General features: G+C 48.1%; 1 protein-coding gene across 6 annotated transcripts in view; it reads right to left on the bottom strand.

The window, feature by feature from the left end:
- The window catches only part of SMAGP (small cell adhesion glycoprotein), a 34,095-nt gene that overhangs the window by 13,936 nt on the left and 5,564 nt on the right, over nucleotides 1-14,595 (bottom strand). Inside the window, exons 1-2 of one of the 6 annotated variants that reach the window (XM_055294827.2) lie at nucleotides 10,437-10,979; nucleotides 9,424-9,495 (exon numbers count right to left, since the gene is read on the bottom strand). In XM_055294827.2, coding sequence (XP_055150802.1) covers nucleotides 9,424-9,457 — 34 coding nt within the window. In that variant the 5' untranslated portion in view covers nucleotides 9,458-9,495; nucleotides 10,437-10,979. Of the gene's footprint in view, nucleotides 1-9,423; nucleotides 9,886-10,239; nucleotides 10,415-10,436; nucleotides 10,980-14,595 lie in introns of those variants that run through there. The other 5 variants (XM_055294825.2, XM_055294828.2, XM_055294829.2 and 2 more) reach the window with 5 other exon arrangements.

Below are 14,595 nucleotides of genomic sequence, written 5' to 3'. Positions count from 1 at the left end.
TAAGGCCTAAGTGAGGCAGTAATGGGTTGTTAAGGGATGAAGTGATGCCAGTCTAGACAGAGACTCTTTCACTGTGGTTTAACCTTAGTCCTTTTTGAATTGATATTGTTATGTCAAACCATGCAAGGGCCAAAATTAGGTGTTTATGTAATTCAAAATAAAAATATTAAATCATAAAGCAAGTATAAGACAGTCCAAGGCTGGGTGCAGTGGCTCATGCCTGTAATCCCAAAAATTTGGGAGACTGAGGCAGGAGGACTGCTTGAGCCCAGGAGTTCAAAGCCAGCCTGGGCAACATGGGGAGACCCTGTCTCTACCAAAAAAAAAAAAAAAAAAATAGCTGATAGTTGAACCCTGAGGAGGATTCTAGAGGATCACTTGAGTCTGAGAAGTTGAGGCTGCGGTGAGCCATGTTTGTGCCACTGCATGCCAGCCTGGCTGACAGAGTAAGACCCTGTCTCAAAAAATAGATATTGAACTTCAAATTCTTTGCAAGATATATACCTACATATTTTTGGTCTTATGCTTTATTGGTGCCTTCTACAAAGGCTGAGCTGAATGCCCTTGGGGTAAATGCAGATCCTGCAGACCCAGGGAAGATTCGACAATTTTAAAATTTTTGTACAGATGGAGTCTTACTGTGTTGCCTAGGCTGGTTTTGAACTCCTGGGCTCAAGCGATCCTCCTGCCTGAACAACACAAAGTGCTGGGATTACAGGTGTGAGCCTCTGCACCCAGCCCTGACAAATTTGTTAAAGGCTTCAAAGCTAGAGGGGCAACTAGTAAACTGATAAACACAGACACATTTCAAATGACTGAAGAAACACACCAAACTGAACAAGATGAGAATTTAACACACTCCTTGCTCTTAGGTTCAGGAAGCCAACTACTCACAAAGAATGGGGAAGCTATGGCTTAGCAACATCATATATAAAGTACTTATGGGGGGTTCCCTAAAAACACCACTGACACTGGAAGGATATACTCCAAAACAAAAGCAGGAGTTACAGACAGGTTGTGGAATTCCCAGTGATTTTAATTTTCTTCTTTTTTTCTTAGAGACAGGGTCTTGTTCTGTCACTCAGGCTGGAATGCGGTGATGCAATTATAGATCACTGCAACCTTGAACTCCTGGGCTCAGGCAATCCTCCCACCTCAGCCTCCTGAGTAGCTGGGATTGCAGGTGTGTGCCACCATGCCTGGCTAATTTTTAAAGTTTTTTGTAGAGAGGGAGTCTTGCTATGTTGCCCAGGCTGGTCTTGAACTCCTGGCCTCAAGGGATCCTGCCACCTTGGCCTCCCAAAGTGCTTGGATTACAGGTGTGTGCCTGAATTTTATGTCGTTTTATATGCTTTCCTTTGTATTCCGAATTTCTCACAATGATAATTACTTTTATAATCATAAAAAATTAAAAATTGCTGTTATTTTAGGCACCAGCAATATAAATATGGTCTAATAATGGAGGCCATAGTACTGCTCTACTTTGTACACTCCTAGACTGCTGAGTTCATCTGGGTGTCATGGTTTCTTTTTTTTTTTTTTTTTTTTGAGACAGGATCTCTGCTCACTGCAGATCTTGGCTCGCTGCAACCTCCGCCTCCCGGGTTCAAGCGATTCTCCTGCCTTAACCTCCCAAGTAGCTAGGAGTTACAGGCGTGCACCACCACGCCTGGCTAATTTTTTTTTTTTTTTTTTTTTGAGATGGAGTCTCGCTCTGTCACCTAGGCTGGAGTGCAGTGGCTCAATCTTGGCTCACTGCAACCTCCGCCTCCCAGGTTCAAGCGATTCTCCCGCCTCAGCCTCCCAAGTAGCTGGGATTACAGGCACCCGCCACTATGCCCAGCTAATTTTTTGTATTTTCAGTAAACACAGCGTTTCACCATGTTGGCCAGGCTGGTCTCGAACTCCTGACCTTATGATTTGCCCACCTCGGCCTCCCAAAGTGCTGGGATTACAGGTGTGAGCCACCACACCCGGCCTGGGTGTCACAATTTTGAGGTGAGCAGGGAAACCATGTCAGACAAGGAAAGCTTGCAAGAGAAAGCCCAGAGAAAAAAAACTTAAAAGGGAGCCTAGAACTTGAATTCTGTCTTCTAATATGCCAAGGCATGACCTGTACAAGAGAACTAACAGCAGAAACTGGGAAAGACAGATGTCTCCCCAACAGAAGGAAGAGCAACACTGGACAAAAGCTATGTAGCATCTTGGAGAGAGAATTCCAGGACAGAATGGCTAGTTGAACTAGCTGAGCATCAGAACCCCTCTCAGCCTTAATTTCTGAATTTTTATAAATGGAAAGTGTTCTATTAGGATTCTCATTAAAATCAAATTTTAAAATAAAAAATCCAGACATACTTAGAATGTCTATCTGGAGAGGAATGATGAAATAAATTACAGGCCATCCATTGTGAAAACAGTTGCTAAAAAGAATATGAGATCTACAATATTACTGGGACAGGATACATGGTTAGATGAAAAAAAGCAAACTGCCAGGTGGTGTATGTAGTAGGACTACATCTTTGCTAAAAAAAAAAAAAAAAAAAAAAAAAAAGTTAATTGGCAGGGTGCAGTGGCTCACACCCATAATCCCAGCACTTTGGGAGGCTGAGGTGGGAGGATTGCTTGAGGCCAGAAGTTTGAGTCCAGCCTGGGCAACATAGCGAGACCCCTATCTCTCCGTATATTTTTTTTAAGTAACTTTAAAAATCCCTATAAATATGCATATATATGTTTGTACATAGAAAACGTCTAGAAAGCTATTCTCTGAGGGGCATGTGTTACCTTTCAAATAAAAGAACTTGCTTGGCAAGGTGGCTTACACCCATAATCCCAGCAATCTGGGAGGCTGAGGCCAGAGGATCACTTCAGTCCAGGAGTTCAAGACCAGCCTGGGCAACATGGCAAAACCCTGTCTCTACAAAAAATACAAAAATTAACTGGGCATGGTGGCACGCACCTGTGGTCCCAGCTACTTGGGAGGCTGAGGTGGGAGGATCACCTGAGTCTGGGAAGGTCGAGGCTGCAGTGAGCTGTGATTGAGCCACACTGCACTACAGCCTGGGTGAAACTGAGGCCCTGTCTCAAAAAAAGAAAAAAGGACAAACAACAACAAAATAAACTAAGTTCAGGAAAGCTGGCATAAAAGGAGGAAATGGCTTATAGCTTTTCCCCCATTCTCTCCCGTTTCTACCCCATTTTTTTGTCCAAACAAAGGAATAATTATTAAATAGCACTACAGTCTTTCCAAACCTTCCCTGCTCAGGTTCATAAGATTGAAGGCCCCACCCAAGTCCTAACCAATAGCAAATGACCTTCAAGATCTATTCTGTTCACTTACTCTTTTTTTTGTTAACCCAGATACTGGCTGGCTTCTTTGTGGTCCTTGTTCCCAGGCTGAGCTAAATCTCTTATCACTGAGGCATCAGATCTTTTGCCACCCGAGTCTGCCAGCCTACTTATTTGCTCTAGACCTGCCCAACAAAGGGCGGCTCCCCGAGTTCTTTCCATGGGAAGCCACCCTGGAACTCGGCCCCCTTTCTTCTGCCTTCTCTTTCATGTGCACCAGCCAGGTGGGTGGAGTGAGACCTTGGGAGCAGTACACCATGACAGAAAGAACACAGGCTTGCAGTAAATCAGACTTGGCGCAAAATCCTGCCTCTGCCATTACTAGATGCGTGACCTTGGGGAATTTTTTTAATCTTTGAAAATTTAACAGTGGCTCATGCCTGTAATCCGAGCACTTTGGGAGGTTGGGGTGAGCGAATCACTTGAGATCAGGAGTTCGAGACCAGTCTGGCCAACATGGTGAAACACTGTCTCTACTAAAAATACAAAAATTAGCTGGGCATAGTGGTGGGCGCCTATAGTCCCAGCTACTCGGGAGGCTGAGGCAGGAAAATTGCTTGAACCTGGGAGGCGGAGGTTGCAGTGAGCCGAGATTGCGCCATTGCACTCCAGCATGGGTGACAAGTGGGAAACTGCATCTCAAAAAAAAAAAAAAATTCCTTAACTTCCCTGAACTTCAGTTTTTCCTTCTGTAAAATGAGACTAAAACCTGTTTCATTGGGTTGTGGTGAGGAATAAGTGCAATGAAAAATGCTGCTTTGGGAGGCTGAGATGGGAGGATCACTTGAGGCCAGGAGTTTGAGACCAGCCTGGGCAACATAGTAAGACCTTATTTCTACAAAAAATTATTTTTAAAATAAAATAAAGAAAAATGCTAAGTGTCTAATACAGGGTGAGGACAACGTACGCGGTAGCTGGTGTGATCATTTGGGGGCAAGAGATGAGCTTTACCTGGCAGGGTGGGCAAAGCCCACAAGGCACAGTTCCACTCTGCCCTACTTCCAATAGGGCTGACTTATGCACTAGGCACAACAGGCACAGTGCCCTGGGCCCACAATGCTTCGAAAGGCCCATGAAAATGTTTTAAATGATTTTCATTTCTTTTATAATTAGAAGGAAAAGAAACAAAATTTTAGGTCAAAGAAATATTAAGGTTGTTATACCATTCAATTACCAATTATAAATATTAATTATATCATCATATTCTTCCTTACACTGATGCAGCTGTAAAATATGATTTTTAATATTTTTTTAAGTGAAGGAGGAGCCCACGAAGACAAAAGTGCCCAGGGCTCAGGAAAGTCATCATGTGGCCCTTCCTTTCAAGGCTCCTGGAGGCTATCTCCTCTAGGAAGTCTTTACAGACTGTGAGGGAGGAACAGGTGGGAAGGCGGGGGAAGAGAAATGCAAGACGGGTGGAAGAGAAGAGCTGACCCTTAGTGATCCCATCATTTAAAGTATAAGCTTTCTTCCTATCTGTGATTTCTCTTCTTTTGTCTATTGCTGTCTCTGAACTTACATTTGCTTGGACCCAGTGGATAGGAGACTGTCCTAAAACACTACTTCACTCATGTCACTCGCTGGATCAAGAATGCAGCCAGGTGACGGGGCTTGCACCTATAATCTCAACAACTCGGGGCAGAGGAAGGAGCATGGCTTCAGGCCAGGAGAGTTGCCTGAGCAACATAGCAAGACCCTATCTCTACAAAAAATTTTAAAATTAGCTGGGCGTGATGGTGCATGCCTGCAGTCCCAGCTGCTCAGGAGTCTGAGGTGGGAGGATCCCTCAAGCCCAGATGTTTGGGTCTGTAGTGAGCTAGGATTGTGCCACTGCACTCCAGCCTGGGCAACAGAGTAAGATCCCATCTCTTAAAAGAAAAAAAAAAAGGCCAGGCACAGTGGCTCATGCCTGTAATCCTAGCACTTTGGGAGGCCAAGGCAGGTGGACTGCCTGAATTCAGGAGTTTGAGACCAGCCTGGGCAACAAGGTGAAACCCCGTCTCTACTAAAATACAAAAAATTAGCCAGGCGTGGCAGCGTGCGCCTGTAATCCCAGCTACTTCGGAGGTTGAGGCAGGAGAATTGCTTGAACCCAGGAGGTGGAGGTTGCAGTGAGCCGAGATGGCTATACTGCACTCCAGCCTGGGTGACAGGGCAAGACTGCATCTCCAAAAAAAAAAGAGAGAGAGAGGGCTGACTCAACAATCAATTTTTTAAAAAAAGTTTTTTAAAGGATATAAATATACAACTGAACAAGAACAAAACAACTCAACTAAAAAATGGGACAAGACTTGAATAGACATTTCTCCAAAGATATACAAATGGTCAATAAATACATGAAAAGATGCTCCACGTTGGCCAGGTGCGGTGGCTCATGCCTGTAATCCTAGCACTTTGGGAGGCCAAGGTGGGTGGATCATGAGGTCAGGAGTTCGAGACCAGCCTGGCCAACATGGTGAAACCCCGTCTCTACTAAAAAATACAAAAATTAGCTGGGCACGGGAGGCTGAGGCAGGAGAATCGCTTCAACCCAGGAGGCAGAGTCTGCAGTGAGCTGAGATCGTGCCACTGCACTCCAGCCTGGGGGACAGAGCGAGACTCCGTCTCAAAAAAAAAAAAAAAAAAAAAAGAAAAGATGCTCCACGTCACCATCACTAGGGAAATGCCAATCAAAACCACAATGAGATACCACTTCACACACAATATGATGACTACTATTAACAGAAAGTAACAAGTGTTGGCAAGGTTGTACAGAAACTGAAACCTTTATGCATTGCTGGTAGGAATATAAAATGGTGCAGCCGCTGTGCAAACCTATATGGTGGATCCTCAAAAAAATTAAACACAGAATTACCACATGATATAGCAATTCCACTTCTGAGCATACATCCCAAACAACTGAAAGCAGGGTCTCAAGAAGATATTTGTATACCCATGTTTATGGCAGCATCAGTCACAATAGCCAAAAGGTGTAAGCAACTCAACTGTCCATCATAGATGAATGGATAAACAAAATGTAATATACACATACAACAATATTATTCAGCCTTGAGAAGGTAGGAAATTGTGACATGCTACAATATGGATGAAACTTGAGAATATTATGCTAAGTGAAGTTAGCCAGACACAAAAAGACTACTGTATGATTCTATTTACATGAAGTACCTAGAGCAGTCAAATTCACATAGACAGAAAATAGAACGGTGTTTGCCAGGGGAATGGGGAATCAGTGTTTAATGGGTGTCAAGTTTCGGTTTGGGAAGGTAAAGTTCTGGAGATGGATGGTGGTGAGGAACATGAATTACTTAATACAGTAGTCCCCCCAGGCCAGGCGCTCGCCTGTAATCCCAGCACTTTGGGAGGCCGAGGCGGACAGATCACTTGAGGCCAGGAGTTCAAGACCAGCCTGGCCAACACAGCGAAACCCCATCTCTACTAAAAGTACCCAAATTAGTCGGGCGTGGTAGCGCACGCCTGTAATTTCAGCTACTAGGGAGACTAATGCTGGAGAATTGCTTGACCCCAGGGGGCGGAGGTTGCAGTGAACTGAGATTAAGCCACTGCACTCCAGCCTGGGCGACACAGCAAGACTTGGTCTCAAAAATAATAATAATAATAAATAATAAAATTTTAAAAATGTAAACAGCTCCCCCTTGCCGAGGTTCTAATCCTTCAGCTAGCTGCCAAGGTATCGCCTTTTTTCCCTTGTGGGCAGGCTTATTCTGGAGGTCCTTTGCCCGCCCGCTTCCTGAACATCCTCCAGGGTAAATCGTCTCTGTAGCTTCACACATGGTATGAGGTATTCTACCTTTATCTAGAGCAGGTACACATGAAAAAGGTATTCTACCTTTCTCTAAGATACCTGCTGCACCCCTTTGCCTGTATGAACCTTGCCTGTCTTTCAAGGGCAAGACTCAGATCCCCTTCCTCACCCACCCATGAAGCCTTTGCTGACCCATTTCTCCCTCCTACTCCGTGCCCCCCCAAACTTTTTTTTTTTTTTTTTTTTTAAGACAGGGTCTTGCTCTGTCACCCAGGCTGGAGTGCAGTGGTATGATCTCGGCTCACTGCAACCTCCATCTCCTGGGCTCAAGGGATCCTCCCACCTTAGCCTTTGGAGTAGCTGGAACCACAGGTGTCTACCACCAAGCCCGGCTAATTTTTTAATTTTTTTGTAGAGACGGGGTTTCGCCATGTTGCCCAGGCTGATCTCGAACTCCTGAGCTCAAACTACCTGCCTCAATCTCCCAAAGTGCTGGAATTACAGGCGTGAGCCACCGTACCCGGCCATTTCTCTCTTTTATCTCTTCTCACCAGACAACCAGAAGTCTGAATTGTGTGCATTACCAGTCACAAAGGACACTGTCTTAGACTTCCACTGGTGGTGTCACTCACCTGTTTCCACATCAGTAAAAGCAGGGAATGCCTGTCCTAACGACAAATGTGACTGTGTATAGGAAGACAAAGGTGTATAGACTAACCAAGGGTTTGTTCCTCTCTCTCCCTAACTAGCACATGCTGAAAACAGTCAATAAATAACTGATAGTTTGTCCGGCCCAGCCTGATGATGAACTAAAAGGTGGGCATCCATTCTCAGAGTGCTGAGCAGTAGTGCCCGGCCTCCGCACACCTTCAGGGAACAATGGGGTTTTGATGCTAGGTCTGTATCATCAGAGGAGTGGAATTAGAAAGCCAGCAAAATCCCTTCGGCCGGGCGCAGTGGCTCACGCCTGTAATCCCAGCACTTTCCGAGGCCGAGGCGGGTGGATCACGAGGTCAGGAGATCGAGACCATCCTGGCTAACACGGTGAAACCCCGTCTCTACTAAAATACAAAAAATTAGCCGGGTGTGGTGGCGGGGGCCTGTAGTCCCAGCTACTCAGGAGGCTGAGGCAGGAGAATGGCATGAACCCAGGAGGCGGAGCTTGCAGTGAGCCGAGATCGCGCCACTGCACTCCAGCCTGGGCAACAGAGCGAGACTTCGTCTCAAAAAAAAAAAAAAAAAAAAAAAGAAAGCCAGCAAAATCCCTTTCAAGGGAAAGATGCGTTTCTAACAAGCACTCAGTGCTAATAACCAATGTGACTGAGTGCTTACGAGATACTACACACTCTTCTAGGTGTTTTATATGGGTTGTCTCATTTAATCTTCATAAATCATAAGATAGGTACTGTTTTCCCTATTTTGTGAATGATGAAACTGGAGCTTAGAGGTTAGAAATACTATCTTTAGCACGTTTTTAAGAAACTATTTCCCTGTTATCTTTGAAGATTCCTTTTCCGCATTTAACTATAAGGGTTTCTACTACATGCTTTGCCATAGCTATAAATTATTAGACAGACGAATGTAAAGCCCTTCCTTTAGGCTTATAAAATAATCAATCTTCCTTCCTTCCTTCCCTTCCTTTCCTCCCTCCTCCTACCTCCCTCCCTTCCTATTTTTTGAGACGGGTCTCACTTTGTTGCCCAGGCTGGAGTGCAATGGCACGATCTCGGCTCACCTGTGCTTCCCAGGTTCAAGCGATTCCCATGCCTCAGCCTCCTGAGTAGCTGGGATTACAGGCGTGCACCACCATGCCTGGCTAATTTTTTTTGTATTTTTAGTAGAGATGGGGTTTCACCACGTTGGCCAGGCTGGTCTCAAACTCCTGACCTCAGATGATCCGCCCACCTCGACCTCCCAAACTGCTGGCATTACAGGCATGAGCTACCATGCCCGGCCTCTTTCTTTCTTTTGAATTATAAATAGGGTCTCACTACGTTGCCCAGGCAGGTCTCAGACACCTAGCCTCAAGAGATCCCCCTGTCTCAGTCTCCCAAAGTCCTGGGATTACTGACATAAAGTCATTTGATAAACCAAGGCTACAAAGCTTTGTGAAGTCACCATGTCCATGTGACTTCAGATGAAAACCGTACTAAGGGGCACACTCTAGTTCCTGCTTCCTCCCAGGCCCTTCCCGTGTGAGGCAGGCAGAGAGAGGTGGGAGTCTTCCCACCTGGGCTGAGGCTTCCAGAACTGGTCTGGGGAAGGGGATATTGAACAATTCTTTCCCACTGGGATTAGGAAAGGCCTTCACTTACCTCTTGGAGAAGGAGTGGTCAGGCGGCTGGTCATTGTCACTAGTGGTTGAGTTCCTTGGAGAAGAGGCAGATCTGTAGGAAGAGGGGCAAAGACAGGAATGTAGCGGGTGGGCCCCTGGGGCTTCGAGTCCTGGAAGTCCCAGGAAAGCCTCTGGTGCCAGGTTCTCCCAAGTTCCTTCCCCTTTTCCTCTTGTCCTCTTCTGGTTTCCCTGAGTATCCCCTCAGGCTCCAGGTACCAACAGCTCTCCACAGGAGCAGGTCTGAGGTCGCATGCAGTTTGACGGGGTGTTACCTTCATACGCTCTCTCCCGATCCTTTCAGTGGGCCACCAAATTTACTTAGGAGATTTCTCAAGGCCTGAGAAAGTCAGGCAAAGGTTCACAAATCAGCAGCGAACCCAGTTTCGCCAAAGCGCGGTAACAGGGACCCTCGGGTTCCACAGCTGGGAGTTCTGGTGACGCCATCCACCAGGTGTCAGGAGAGGGCCGGGAAGGTCAGGACCCGCGCCCGGGCTCCGGAGCGGAGTGGGCGCAGCGCGGTAGCCGTGCCAGGACCGGGAGGCGAGGGCCGTGGGCCGCCTTCTGGCCCGCCTCGGACGCTGGGACGCCGGACTGGCCGCCCCCTCCGGGCCTGCCTTCGCCGTCCAGCGCGCGGTACCGCACAGCCTGCCAAGCCTCACGTGGCCCCAGCCCGCGCCCCGCGCCCGGGAGACCCTCGACGCCCCTGAGAACGCGGGGTGGACGCTGCGGGCTGGGTTGGTTCTCGCCCCGCGGCCCCGTCCCCGCCCCCGTCCCCGCCCCGAGCCCCCCGCGTTACCAGCACTCGGCGGAGCGCGCTGCGCTGGGGGCGGCCGGTGCGTCGGAAAGCCGCGTTCCCAGCCCCCGCGACCCTCTGCCCCCGCGGAGCGCTGAGCTTCGGCCGCTCCGGGTTTCGGTTCCTGCCGCGGCCGAGGTGGCTGCGGCGAGTGTGGGCGACCCGGCTCTCCGGCGCCCCCGCCCTCCCCTCGTGCTCACCTTTCCAGTCCGACGGGCTGCAGGGGAAGGGCCGGCGCCACTCCGCGCGTCCTTTTGAACTCAACGGGGGCGGGCACCGCGGAGTCGCCGAGGCCGGCAGAGGCCGAACGAGGACCCCGAGCGGAGGAAGCCGCGGGTGGCGCGCGAGGTTGGCGCAGAGGCCGGAGGGGGTGGGGGGCAGGCCGACGGGGTGGGACAGGAAAAGCGGAGAGAAACCGCCCTCTGCAGGTCCCCTCGGCTCCCCCGGGAGGAAAGGCAGCCTGCCCTTCTCCGATTGTCACTTTACTCTCCATCCGGAGCCGCTTCCTCTCTCGCCCCGAGGCTCGGGGTTGGCGGGGTGGGTGGGGGAACCAGATTGGAGCCGCGGACTAACTGGGACCCGTCCCATTTCCCTGGGCTTGACGTTCTCTGCATTTTTAGCTAATGTGGAAAGTTACATTTATCTGCATTTGTTTATCGCTTGCCCACATAGGTCTGTGTCCCGAAGCTTGGCAGATGAGCGAACTTAGCCAGCACACCCCCGGCCGTGAAGCAGGGAGGGGAAGCGGGGAGAGCAACGAGCCCCACCCGGGTCTTGCCAGCTGGACGTTCTTGTGGGGCAGCGTTGGGCAGCGGTTAGGAGTGTCGTGGACTTTGGATTCAAACAGCCCTAGCTCCTCTGCTAGCTGGGTGACTTTGGGCAAATTAACATCTCGAAAATCTGTTTCCTCATTCCTAAAATGCGGGGCTGAAAGTGATCCTGCCTGTAAAGCCATCTCATATCCATGGTTCTAGAGCGTGGTGAGCACCTCAATTTGAATAATCAATGCCATGCTTTAGCTACCTCTTGACTCACTCGTTTGTGGCAGGAAATGTTCCCAAATTAATCAGAAGAATTCAGTGACTAAGAGGATGTAATAGTGTATAACGCAGGCACTGGAATCAGCTCTGCTGTGTGATCTTGGACAAGTTGCTTCTGTTTCGTTTCTCTTATCTGGGGCAATACCTGTCTGATAGAGTGACTGTTGGGACGAAATAGGTTAGTAAATATGTACTGTAAGGCATTAGAACCTTGCCTGGCACATAGTAAGTGCTCAATAAACGCTAGCTCTTGTTACCTTGGCTTCCCGTTTAGGATTGGAACCCTTGTGATTATTCTTTCCCTCTCAGTGATAGACTTCTGTGCTTACTTCGCACTCCTGTGCGTTCTGTAGGTTTGTAAACCAGTATTTATACAGAAATACTTTCTATAGAAAGACAGGCATCATCAGATTGTGCAGTTAATCTGGGAACGGACTGAAAGGGAAGGTCTCAGAGGAGAGAGTCATAAAGGGAGAAAACAAAACAAAGTCATAAGCAAAGCAAGAGTAGTTGCTTTTATTCCTAAAGTGTTCATTATAAAAGAAACCAGAGGGCAGGGCACTGTGGCTCACGCTTGTAATCCCAGCACTTTGGGAGGCGGGTGGATCACTTGTGGTCAGTAGTTTGAGACCAGTCTGGCCAACAAGGTGAAACCCTGTCTCTACTAAAAATACAAAATCCGCTGGGCGTGGTGGCACACACCTGTAATCCCAGCTACTCTGGAGGCTGAGGCACGAGAATTGCTTGAACCTGGGAGGCAGAGGTTGCAGTGAGGTGAGATCACACCATTGCACTCCAGCCTGAGCAACAACAGCAAAACTCCGTCTCAAAAGAAAAACAAAACAAAAATAGGAGGAAAACAAACAATAAAAAAGTGATGAAATTCATTTTATGTAAATATATTGTGAGAAATATATGTAAATATATGCATGGGAAAATGCCAGTCCAACCAAGAAAGGCAAAGAAAGTGACATGCCAGCTATGCATTTGTAACTTAATAAAAGAAAGGTGAGCCTGGCTTGTCCTTAGATAAGAGAATATGCAAGAGAAAAGGAAATTAAAATCCTAGAGGGCTAAATCCAAAGGAGGACAATTGCTGGCATTGACATACTCTAGCTGTCCACCTTGATCATGAATTCCAGGAGAAGTTCAGATCATTCTTGTACGTGGGTCTGTCTCTTTCACATTTTCTATTATGTGTTGAAGATTGTTTAGAACTACAGACTCAGGCCGGGCGCGGTGGCTCACGCTTGTAATCCCAGCACTTTGGGAGGCCGAGGCGGGCGGATCACGAGGTCAGGAGATCGAGACCACGGTGAAACCCCGTCTCTACTAAAAATACAAAAAATTAGCCGGGCGTGGTGGCGGGCGCCTGTAGTCCCAGCTACTCGGAGAGGCTGAGGCAGGAGAATGGCGTGAACCCGGGAGGCGGAGCTTGCAGTGAGCCGAGATTGCGCCACTGCACTCCAGCCTGGGCGACAGAGCAAGACTCCGTCTCAAAAAAAAAAAAAAAAAAAAAAAAAAGAACTACAGACTCAGCTCACACTTGTAATCCCAACACTTTGGGAGGCCGAGGCGGGTGGATCACAAGCTCAGGAGTTCGAGACTAGCCTGGCCAACACAGTGAAACCCTGTCTCTACTAAAAATACAAAAATTAGCTGGATGTGGTGGCAGGCGCCCGTAATCCGAGCTACTGGGGAGGCTGAGGCAGGAGAATCGCTTGAACCTGGAGGGCGGAGGTTGCAGTGAGCCGAGATTGTGCCACTGCACTCCAGCCTGGGCGACAAAAAAAAAAAAAAAAAAAGAACTACAGACTCAGAGGCTATCTGGCTCAACTGACTGACTCTACTGATTTACTGTCACTTTCACAATTTCGACAGTTGTTAATAATGTTCTCTCAATAAGCATCTTTTTTTTCTCTTTAAAATGTAACTGGCGGGGCGCAGTGGCTCACGCCTGTAATCCCAGCACTTTGGGAGGCCAAGGCAGGCAGATCACCTGAGGTCAGGAGTTTGAGATCAGCCTGGCCAACATGGCAAAACCACGTCTCTACTAAAAATACAAAAATTAGCCGAGTGTGGTGGCGGGCGCCTGTAATCCCAGCTACTTGGGAGTCTGAGGCAGGAGAACCCTTTGCACCCCGGAGGTGGAGGTTGCAGTGAGCTGAGATCGCACCAACGCACTCCAGCCTGGGCAACAGAGTGAGACTCTGACTCAAAAAAAAAAAAAAAAAAGTAACCTTACACCTATAATCCCAGCACTTTGGGAGGCCAAGGTGGGCAGATCACTTAAGCCTAGGAGTTTGAGACCAGCCTGGGCAACATGTGGAAACCCTGTCTCTACAAAATACAAAAAAAGTTAGTCAGGAGTCGTAGCATGCACCTGTGGTCCCAGCCGGTCGGGAGGCTGAGGTGGGAGGATCACTTGAGCCCTGGGGGTGAAGGCTGCACTCCAGCCTGGGAGATATAGCAAGACCCTTTCCCCTCAACCAAAAAAAAGTAACCTTAGGGAGGGAGGTGGGGATGATTAATGGGTACAAAAAAAAAAAATGAATAAGACTTTAAGACCTACTATTTGGTAGCACAACAGGGTGACTATAAATAATAACTTAATTGTACATTTAAAAATAACTAAAACATGGCCGGGCGCGGTGGCTCAAGCCTGTAATCCCAGCACTTTGGGAGGCCGAGGCGGGCGGATCACGAGGTCAGGAGATCGAGACCATCCTGGCTAACACAGTGAAACCCCATCTCTACTAAAAATACAAAAAATTAGCCGGACGTGTTGGCAGGCGCCTGTAGTCCCAGCTACTCGGGAGGCTGAGGCAGGAGAATGGCATGAACCCGGGAGGCGGAGCTTGCAGTGAGCCGAGATCGCGCCATTGCACTCCCGCCTGGGAGACAGAGCAAGACTCCGTCTTAAAAAAAAAAAATAACTAAAACAGTATAATTGGATTGTTTTTAACACAAAAGATAAATGCTTAAGGGGATTACTCCATTCTCCGTGATATGATTTTATTATGCATTGCATGCTTGTTTCAAAACATCTCATGAGGCCGGCGTGGTGGCTCACGCCTATAATCCCAGCACTTTGGCGGACGGATCACAAGGTCAGAAGATCAAGACCATCCTGGCTAACACGGTGAAACCCCGTCTCTACTAAAAATACAAAAAATTAGGTGGGCGTGGTGGCAGGCACCTGTAGTCCCAGCTACTCCGGAGGCTGAGGCAGGAGAATGGCATGAACCCGGGAGGCAGAGCTTGCAGTGAGCCGAGACTGCACCACTGCACTCCAGCCTGGGAAACAGAGCAAGACTGT

The sequence above is a fragment of the Symphalangus syndactylus genome, chromosome 10 (assembly GCF_028878055.3).
Source record: "Symphalangus syndactylus isolate Jambi chromosome 10, NHGRI_mSymSyn1-v2.1_pri, whole genome shotgun sequence".
Classification (NCBI taxonomy): domain Eukaryota; kingdom Metazoa; phylum Chordata; class Mammalia; order Primates; family Hylobatidae; genus Symphalangus; species Symphalangus syndactylus.
This window is presented reverse-complemented; position numbering and strand designations above follow the sequence as displayed.